The 11271-nt window shown below is 38.5% G+C and overlaps 1 protein-coding gene across 1 annotated transcript; it reads right to left on the bottom strand.

The window, feature by feature from the left end:
* Positions 1-924: 924 nt before the first annotated feature.
* ANKRD7 (ankyrin repeat domain 7) lies at positions 925-10787 on the bottom strand (the record flags this gene model as incomplete). The annotated part of the gene is made up of 5 exons (XM_084896442.1): positions 925-1066; positions 2604-2710; positions 3607-3780; positions 3941-4055; positions 10558-10787. The coding sequence occupies 5 exons, from the start codon at positions 10785-10787 to the stop codon at positions 925-927; spliced, it is 768 nt and encodes a 255-aa protein (XP_084752568.1).
* Between the last annotated feature and the right edge of the window lie 484 nt (positions 10788-11271).

Raw genomic sequence — 11271 nt, forward strand, 5'->3', positions numbered from 1 at the left:
CAAAGGGTTTCAGGTTCAATTCCCTGTCAAAGGCATGTATTGGGTTGCGAGTTTAATTCCTGGCCCGGGTAATAGTGTGGGTAGGAGCCAACAAATTGATGTGTGTCTTTCACCTCGATGTTTCTCTCTCTGTCTCTCTCTCCCTCTCTCCCTCTCACTGTTTTTCTCTCTCCCTCCCTCCCTTCCACACTGTTTTTAAAAATCAATGGAAAAGATATCCTCTGATGAGGATTAACAACAACAAAAACAAAACAAAACAAAAAAATATGTATGAGAAAGATTTTCTATGCTTCCTCTCTTAAAGAATCAGGACCTATGTACCAGAAAGTGTGAACAAATGGTACTAATAAGCAAAGGCCACATATGTGCTAACTATGGTAGAAAGTTAACAGCTATTCAAGCAACAACCGTCACAATTACAAAAAGCTTAGTTCCCATTGCAAAAGAGGGAGAAAAAAAAAACTTTTCTGAATAATGCATTTTATTTTCTTACCTACTATTAAAATCAGAAATATATGATCATACATGAAAAGTTTTATCTTTTGGGTTCGTGAGAATATACTTATTACATTGCTAATGTGTAAACACAATTAAAAGAGATTGTGTGAATTAATTATATTTTGCCAACCCTATTGCCCTGATTTTTATTAATGGCTATGTCACTAGTTATTGGAATCCCCTCTCTTGGCATTCTTTAAATTCCCAGGCCACGATGAGTTAAATTGTACATTCCGCCTATCTGTAGTTCTTATATTGATTGGACCCTACAAACAGGTGAAAGCAAGGATCCTTGGATCCATGGGACCAGAGTTCATAACGTGGTCAACCACACTGCAGAGTCTATTCCAGCACTGTATTTGGGGGCTCATGTTCCTTTCCTTATGATAAAATTCCATACAATTGTTAAAAGATATGAAGTGTCACTTACATAGTAAAACCATTAAAAGAAGCATATTCCTCAGCTGTGAATCCATAAATATCTTGGCGAGATAGGTCCACTTCATGCTGAAGAAGAAGACTAACCAAATTTGTTGGTTCATCACTTAGAGCAATCATAAGGGCTGTTCTGGAACAAGAGATAGAAATGTCTATTTATGGATCAAACATGTCTTTTACTTTTTTCAAAAGTTAATCTTTAAATTTACTGTTCAAGTGTAGAATCTCGATCAGGAAATGAGCCAGGGCAAGTATGTAAAAAATGGGGCAGATCTGCTCAAAAACCTGTGTCAATCCCAGATCTTATTGGGAGTCTAAAGATAAAGAGTCCCTAGGAAGCAGCTAGCTCAATGGTTTTTCAATGCCTCCTTCCCAAAACCCTGGGGTTTCAAGAAGATGTCTCAAAATGTTATGGAGGAGTGTGTCTGAAGCTCTTGGTTCCCTACCCTCATTTAACTACAACATCTAGGAGGTAGAGATTAGGTTTCTGTGTAAAATTCTGTTATAAAAAGTTATCCTATATAATAAAAACATAATATGCTAAGTGTCTGGTCATCTGGTCATCCCTTCAACCAATCAAAGTGTAATATGCTAATGATATGATAAGGCCACTCAACCCCTCACTATGACGTGAACTGACCACCAGGGGGCAGATAGTCAACCAGTCGACCAGTCACTATGATGTGCACTGACCACCAGAGGGCGGATGCTCCCACCAATACGTTAACTTGCTACTGGGATCTGCCTGATCAGGACTGAGCAAGATGGGCTGGAATACCCTGGAGCCTTCCCCAGCTGGCCAACCTCCCTCATCCCTCCCCAGCCCCTATTATGCATCGGTGGGGTCCCTTCGCCTGGCCTGTACCTTCTTGCAATCCCGGACCCCTCAGGGGATGTCAGATAGCCGGTTTCGGCTCAATCCCCCAGGCCAGGCCAAAGGACCCCACTGGTGCATGAATTCGTGCACTGGGCCTCTAGTTACAATAATAAATTTTGTCCAAACATTTGATTTTACAGGAAAACAGGTCTTGGGAATTGCTGAAAACTGATCATTGTTTCACCAATTAGAAAGATGTGGACAAGGAACCCAGAACGCTGGTCAACCTTGAAGCTCCAAAAAGTCAGAGCCAACCACTCCCTATCTAATTGAGACAATGGTAGCTAAAGCAACTTCCCCACCAAATAATCATATAAATCCTTACTGATAAGATAATCTGCCTGTTACTAAAATTGCCTGCCTAAGGGCAATGGATGTATCCCAAACCTGAATAAAAGGGATGGCAAGGCCAAAACAAAGTGTAGTCCTCCCCCAGAGGTGGGCTACCGCCTGGCCTCCAATATTCCCAAATTAATATTTTTCTAGTCTCTTTCATTTGTGTGCGGCCTTCTCCAGAATCCAAACCCGGAACCAGAACCTTGAACCACACAGGACAAGAAAGGGATTCCCACAGGGAATCTAGGGTATTTACTCAAAATCATATGGCCAGTTCTCTTTCCAAAACAACAACAGCAACAATAATATACTACATTTTATATATAAACATATACATACATGTATATACACATACATGCCTATATATCATATATATATATATATATATATATATATATATCATCCCATTAGGTTGCTGTAGGTATGTGCTCTTATTTAGCATATCAAATCATACCTTTGATTAAAATCTGAAGCATTCACATTTGCTCCTCTCTTCAGAAGAAATTCCACCATTTCTGCATTGTTTTCAGTAACAGCAAGTAAAAGTGGAGTGTATCCATCCTGAAAATATATTTCAAAGAATATTTAAAATATCGTACATTAACATGCTTTTTAGACCCAATTCAGTTTAAAAGATAAGTGTGCTATTAAGAAAACTCTCTGATATACACTTTAATTTTAAAAGGTTTTGATACATAAAAAGATATGTCTTTAAAGACCAAGCAAATAAATTTGAGTTGGGCCAGTCAAAAAACAAAATTAAAGTTTCAACTTTAGTCTTAATGCAATTTGTGGGTAAGAGGCACCTAGATTATTTAGGTGATGAGCCCCTAGCATTTAATATAAGAATTGCAAATCATATATTCACATTTAATAATGTTGTTAACAACTGAATTTTCATAGGGTTTCATTAAACTTTCAAGCTGGCACTATAAGTGTGTCATGTAAACAAAATATCAGTGAACTAAGGTGCTAAGAAGCTTAAAAAAAATACTCATCAGTTTTCCATAATGTCTCAATAGAAAATTTGGATTACTTTTAGTATTGTAAATAATTTTCTAATTCAACCCTATTCTTACCATTATTCATAAGTATGTAAATAGAAAAACATAGGCTTTATGATTCTTATTCATTTATAGGAAAATCAAATTCATTTATATGATTAATATTCATTTATAGGAAAACAAATAGTTCTCATTTGATATAGGCCTTTGAACAGTTATCACTGATAAATGTGTTATTGCTTTGGAGGTCAGGATTATAATTTGAAATAAAATGGAGAAAGACTTTTTAAAAAGGAAAACTACACCAGTGTTTAATAATCTCATTCTCCTCCCCAATTTCATTTTTGCAAATTCATACTTTACATAACAAATGTTTCAACAGATATAAATTATCTGTAATAAAATACCTCTTCCATTACCTTCTAAAATATAGTGTTTTTAATAGATGACTACCTTATTTCTTATTTCAAGATTAGCTTTGTGTTCAAGCAGCATTCTTACTAATGCGACACTTTGACCATAGACAGCATAATGAAGAGCAGTATTGCCATCGAAATCCATCAGATTTGGGTTTGCACCTTGGTCTAGAAGCATAGCAGCACAAGCCTCCTTTTTACACTGCACAGCCTGTCAATACAACAAAAATAGATAAGCAACCAATTTGCTACTCAGGATAAGCTATATTAGTCAAATGTTTAATATTTTGTTTTAAAATATGAAGTTCAACAAAAGTTAACTAGGAAAAGAGGTCAAATGCATTCTAGTTGAAAAGGAGAAATTAGCGCACCTTAATCAATGGAGATTTCCTTTCTTTATCCATGATGTTTATTTGGCATTGTTTCTCAATTAAGAAAGACACAATATTTGAACATCCAAAAGCACAGGCCAGGTGCAAAGGTGTCCTATATCAATATAACAAGACACAAAGTTAGAAATAAGGCTTAGTTTGAGATGATACTCTATTCATGCCAGATCATACATTAAGGTATTTGCTAAATGTACTGATTTGTATTTAAACAGAATTTATATTAATTATAATTGCTTTTTACTGAATTATTCCTTGTGTAATAAGAAATGTGCCCAGCCCTCAAGCCAAACGCACAACCCAAAGAGCCAAACAGCTTTAAGCCCACCTAAAATAACTTTTCGCAGTAGCTTAGCAAGTCCTAGCACACATCCTATTTGTCTCCTTCATCCGCTATTATACATATCCTAAGAATTTAGTCCCATAGAACTTAGGTGTATTTTACTCAATATTTAGATCCATGTCTCCTTCCAACCCCAGGTGTCATTTTTCATTAATTAATTATATATATATATATATATATATATATATATATATATATATATATATATATATATATATGATAGCAAGAGCACTGTTCAATACTGATGCTCTGAGTGTCAGATGCAGCCAGAGTCCAGCAAGAGCTCTGGTGCTCTGAGTCCATACATTCTTCCAAATTCCTTTAGACTATACCAGAGTAGGTTCCTTCTCACACCCTACTTGCTACACTACCTGTTGGGTCCAAGCCTCTCTGTCTAGGGTTGGACCTTCTTGGATGCCAGGTCTTAGGCAGAGAAGCCATGAGGAGTTACGGGTGTATAAGAATGAGTCTTTATTGCAGGAGCCAGTGGCCACATAGCCATCAGACAACACAGTCCTTCACAGCAAAGTTCATAAAGGCAGCAGTACGCCATCTGGTAAACACATATCTTTCCTAAATAGTAGCATTAATCTCTGTACCTATAGCTATTATCTGAGCAGTTGTACACTGCCTCTAAAAATCACATCATAGTGGTATCTGAGCTTTTTGCCTCAGTAGCTTCTGCTGCCTGGCTCAGCAGCTTCTGTCTCCCTTGCCCAGCACACAAGCTTGTTTTTGTAGCCTTACATCTCTGGGTAGCTACTCCAGCACACTTCTTCACACTCCAGCACACTAGCTGGTCAGTAACTTGTATATTATTCCAGAAACAAAAAGGGCTTCCTGCCAATAGTTACATCATCATATCTTGGTTACAGAGGGCATGCATGAGCAGTATACCCTGGAATTATTGTGCTTGTGTCCTTGCACCTGCTTATGGTATCTTAGACTAGGGACAGAGTGGCCTTGGACATTTGGTGTATTGACAACAAGGCCTTTATGCTTTAATTGGCTTTGACTATGGGTGTCTCTGGCGTGGTTCCCACAATACCCTACTCCAAGAACAAGTAAATGCTATTTGGGCACTTTCAATAGGTCTGCCCAAAGTGGCTGCTACATGCCTGCTGGATAAGTTTCACTCTTTTAATTAAAGTCTAAACCTCACTGTGACAATTAATCTCTAAGCCCATCTGTATGCCCCAATGAACATAGGAAATCAGCCTTAAATTCAATAAAATAAAATGGCTAGAAAAGCCTCAGCTTTCTAAAGAAGTATTGACCAATATAGTCCTTCGGTCTTTCACACACACACACACACACACACACACACACACAACAAAACAAAACAAACAAACAAAAAACAAAAAAAAAAAACACAGTGAAAACTAGACTAATCTCTCTTGATCAGGCATTAAATATTACAAAGTTTGTATCACTCAGAACTTCAAGATAGTATTTAAAGATTCTCTCTTGGAATATTTGGAATTTTATGAAATGATCCACTAAGGTTTAAAAAGACAAAATGTCTTAAAAACACACAGATTTAACATTTGCCTACATTTCATTTTAAGTTTTAGATTTAACTAATTTTAAATTCCAGAACTAACAAATGGAGTATGCAATAAAAGCTTTGTTATGGGCATTCACCAATGTTTGCACATAAAAAGTAAATGCTTTGAAGCCAGTAAGAATGTTTTTTCACCAAATGTCACAAACAAAAATGCTTGTTTTTTAAAACAGTGGGACGCAAAATGGATATGTGTAAATATCTTAGAGAAATATTTTAAAACCAAGAATGTCATTCCATTTCTCAAAAATTCTTAACTTTTCTTTTATCAATGTATTTTATTTTCGGTCTAAGACATTAGTTTGTTTTGTCACTTTTTAACTGATCATACCTATTTACAAAACATCTAAATTCCATGAGGCCTAGTGCTCATTTCCGAAGTTTCAGGTTAGTTGATATTATTTTGTTTCATTCAAGTTTGGTTTTCTCCCAGCCTCTCACTCTCTCAAATATCAGTGAAAGAATTGTCAGCATAGATTGTGGACGGGTGAAAAATTGTCCGATTTTAGAAATCTCTAATTCAAGTTTAACAAAAAGCATGAATTAGATAGATATCAAGTGTGGATGGTATTATACTATGGAAGTTGAAATGAAAAGTTTTGTTCCTCTACTGCAGGGCCAGAATATAACTGGTCTTTAATTAGGGGTTATCATAAGAATACTCTTTTTTAATAACTGACTTTCTTGGGTTCTTGATAACTTAGAATCCAGGGTAAATGACAAAGAACCCAATGAAGCTACTTCACACTAGGTCATTATTATTTTCAACTCTATAGTGGGCATTTTAGGTCTATTCCAGGTTTCAGTAGTGTGACTAAAAGTATTAGTTTAAAATTCAGCCTTCACTTCGCAGACTATATATGATCTGAGGGACTTTTTATTAAAAACCATAAAGGTCATTTAATTTTATAGTTGGAAGAAATACCAAACATCTCCTATTAATTTTCAAGCTTATTAGACACAGTGTTCTTGAGATAAGCAACACAAAGTAGTAGTCTCCAGGGACCATTCTCATCCTACCTACTCCCCCTACCAATTCCATCTTCTCTTCAGAAATAGTGATTATAATTTTAGTATGTATCTTTTCAGAATTTATCTCTCTCATTCTCAATCTTTCTCCACACACAAATATTCAAGTAGAATATACAGCTTATATTTATTATTATTCTTAATTGAGGTATTAATTTATATACAAAAATTTAGGTATAGAATTTTATAAGTTTTGACCAATATACAGTCATATAAACACCACCATAATCATAACAAAGATCATTTCCATCACTCTAAAAGTTCTCTCATACTCCTTTACAACCAATCCTCTTCTTCCCTCTTCATCTGAAACTTCAGCTACCTACTAATATTCTTTCTGTGGCTAAACTTTTGCCTTTTTTAAGAATTTAAACAGCCAAAGCCGGTTTGGCTCAATGGTAGAGCATCCGTCTGCAGACTGAAAGGTCCCAGGATCGATTCCAGTCAAGGGCATGTACATTGGTTGCGGGCACATCCCCAGTAGGGGGTGTGCAAGAGGCAGCTGGTCGATGTTTCTAACTTTCTATCTCTCTCCCTTCCTCTCTGTAAAAAAATCAATAAAATATATTTTTTTAAAAAGAATTTAAACAAATGTAGTTATTCAACATATAATCTTTTATGTCTGTCTTCTTTCACTTAGCATGACACTTTTGAGAATCATCCATGTTGTTGAATTTATGAGTAATTCATTTTGTATTAATAAAAGATACCCTTTTATTTCTGAGTAGTATCTTTAAATTATCATGTTTATCTTTGGATGTATGTATGTATTCAAAAATTATTAAGGACCTACTACAGTGAGGCTGGATTCTATTGTAGATGATAAGGAAGGATATAACAGGAAATAAAACAGACAAAAATACCTGTTCTTATGGATCATATATGCTAGCAGAAAATTGAACACAAAGCTTATAATAAAAAGTACGCCAAACAGCATTAAGTGCTAAGTAAAATCTGGCAGGGAATAAGGGTAGGAAATGTCAACAAGGAGGGAACCCTCACTGATAAGGTGATAAACACCCAAAGGAAGTAAGAGAGAAAGCCCTGTGATTATCTGGGGGTAAAGCACTCCTGGCTAAGAAAACAGCAGGTCTAAGAGCCTAAGTGCATTTTTGGCAGTTCTGCAGAACACCAAGGAGGCCCGGGTAGCTGGAGATGACAGAAAGGAAGAGTTGTAGATAGTAAGAGCAGAAAGATAACAGGTGGAGTGATATGGCAAACCAGTGGAAGTTTTTAAGGCAAGCAATTACATCATTTGACATATATTATATACAGTTCTGGCTACTGTATTAAGAATAAACTGTAGCTGAAACCGGTTTGGCTCAATGGATAGAGCGTCGGCTTGGGGACTGAAAGGTCCCGGGTTCGATTCCGGTCAAGGGCATGTACCTTGGTTGCGGGCATATCCCCAGTGGGGGGTGTGCGGGAGGCAGCTGATCGATGGCTCTCTCTCATCGATGTTTCTAACTCTCTATCTCTCTATGTCTCTCCCTTTCTCTCTGTACAAAATCAATAAAATGTGTTGGAAAAAAGAAAAAAAAAGAATAAACTGTAAAGGTTAAAAGACAGAAGACTAGTTAGGAGACTACTGCAATAATTCTGGTTAAGACATGATGGCTTTGATAAGTGTGGTAACTGTTGAAGTGGCAAGAAATGGTTGGATTTTATTTGAAGCAAGGCATGTTGTTGAATCAGATGGAGAATGTAAAAGAATAAGAAGAGTCAATAATGACTCTGGAGTTTCTGTCCTAAACAACTGAGCATTTATAGAATGAGAAGAGCAGATATGAAGAGGGAAAACAGGAGATGCCTGATCTTATGAGCCAAATGTGAAATATTCAGGAATAATTAGTCAGTTGGCATCACATTGATAGCTTTAAATCAGGGCTTCTCTTCCCTCCAGCTCTCACCCCCATCCTTCCAAGTGCCTGTTATTGAACACTGAGGAGCATACCACAACCTATTACATATCCAAGGAGGAGGGGGGGGGGGGGAGAGAGAGAGAGAGAAAGAGAGAGAGAGAGAGAGAGAGAGAGAGAGAGAGAGAGAGAGAGAGAGAGAGAGAGAGTTAGGAGAGAGATCTCCCTGGAGGTAAAAAGAATTGGAAGGATTGGAACATAAATATTTAAAGCCAATCTCTCTTCACCAGGCAAGTGAAGATTGAGAGAGAGAAGATAGATAGAGATAGAGATTACAGCGAGAGCGGAGCGAGAATATGAATAATATCAATTCAAGGTATGAGCCCTCAAATTTTTACTAGTCAGGAGGATGAGGAGAAATCAGCAAAGGAGTCTGAAAAGTTTCCACAGAAGTAAAAGAAATGTCCTGAAAGACAAGACAATATTTCAGCTACTACTGAGAGGGCAAGTAAGATACTTGTCTGAGATGCCAGCCAGGTAAGGCTGAGAATTGACGGCTGAATGAAATTATATTGAGGTTCTCCATGACCTTGTAAAGTAATTCAAGGGAGTGTTACAGAATAAAAGATAAATTAGGTACCTCTGTTCTTGTTAAAGAGGGGGTAAAACTATCAGCAAGATGACACAAATCATCTTTCTAACCATAGTTTCCAGTTACCCAATTATGATGAAAGATGACACCTTTCATGCCCTATAACTTAAAAACTCATCAAAAGATATTAATATAGGTGCAGATGGTATGTATTTTCTGTTATTAATGCCAAACATGTAACTTCATTTCTTAATATATAAAATTCATTTTGCTTTGCAATAAGTGGTATAGATGGGATTTTGGAAGATAACTCTGCAATTGAAAAAAAATTATAAAAGATCCACATTATTCACAGATAAAAAAAAAGTTAAAGGAGTTCATCACCACCAAACCAGTATTATATGAAATGCTGAAAGGTATTCTTTAAAAAGAGGAAGAAGAAGAAAAAGGTAAAGATAAAAATTATGAACAACAAATACATTATCAACAGGTGAATCTAAAAATCAAGTGAATAAAAAAATCTGATGAACAGAATATACTGGTGAATATAATAGAATCAAGGGCAAAGAAAGGGAGTGGACTGACAATGCTGGGAGGAAGGGGTGTGGGGATGAGGGAAGAGAATGGACAAAAATCGTACATCTATGGATCAGAGCAGTGGGGGGTTAGGGGGCAAGATTAGAGGGTGGGGTGAGAGAACCGGGTGGAGGGGAGCTATTGGGGGGGGGGGGGGGGAGAGAAACAATTGTAATGATCTGAACAATAAAGATTTATTTAAAAAATAAGAAGATCCACATTAAAGAGTTCATTGTTTCACTGTTTCAAAGTCTCCATCTTAATAATCATTGATCTGGGATGTCACCTCTACTCTTTATGACTACATTAGTAATATGGCAAAGCCGTTGTAGGTGGCTGGGGACAGTACAACCTATAGGAAAGGGGAGGGGGGCGAGACTGGGAAACTGGAGTAGCCGGTGAAGGTGCAGGCAATGCGTGGAGAGGGAAGAATCGGAGGACACGAATGCCTTCACATATCCAGGTAAGCATTTTTACAAAGAAGACGATGAAAGTTGGGAATGTAACCCTCGGGGCTAGGGTCTGCCAAGAGGGACCACCACCTGGGGAGCCCAGACAAGCTCTGCTTCCGGGCAGAGGACCCAGAGGCCTCCAGGGCCCCAGCTTCCCATCCTGGGCCTTCCATCGCTCCGTCACCTGTGCTTTCTGTCCTGAGTGTTCACGTCATGTTTCTTGAGCAGCAGGCACTCCTTCACCTTGTTCAGATCCCCCAGGGCAGCAGCTCTGTGAAGAGCCTTCAAGTCCCGATCTCGGAGGCTGTAGCCAGAGTACACCTGGGGCGCCACGGGGGCCCCGTGGCAGGGCTGCCAGGACGGGGGGCGGTGGGGGCCATCACTCCTCCTCCAGAAGGTGAAGAGCTTCTTCATGGCCGCAGGAGACCGCCCTCCGGTCAGGCTGGGGCGCCCCTGTGGCTCCAACCGCCCGGCATGGCCCTCTGCCTGGCCAAGGCTTCGCACCAGCCCCAGAGGCTGAGTGGCCAGAGACCGGAAGTGGGCCTGAGGCCGGAAGTGGGCCTGAGGCCGGAAGTGGGCCGATGGCCGGAAGTGAGCAGGGCAGGTGCCTCACAATGCTCAGCTCCTAGAGCAACTGGAGTTGGGACCCAGTCTTAGGAGCGCCCAGACCTGATTCTCAGTGACTGCTACACAATCCTATTAGGTCAAGAGCCTTATAGGAGGATTGTGTGGCAGTCACCGAGAATCAGGTGACTTTTTTTTTTTTTATTAAATCTTTATTGTTGAAAAATATTACATATGTCTCCTCTTTTCCTCCATTGACACCTTCTAGCCTGCTCCCAGCCCTCACCCCAGGCCTTCACCACCTTATTGCCTGTGCCCATGGGTTATCCATATA

Source organism: Pipistrellus hanaki (assembly GCF_964339955.1).
Source record: "Pipistrellus hanaki genome assembly, chromosome: 10".
Lineage (NCBI taxonomy): Eukaryota > Metazoa > Chordata > Mammalia > Chiroptera > Vespertilionidae > Pipistrellus > Pipistrellus hanaki.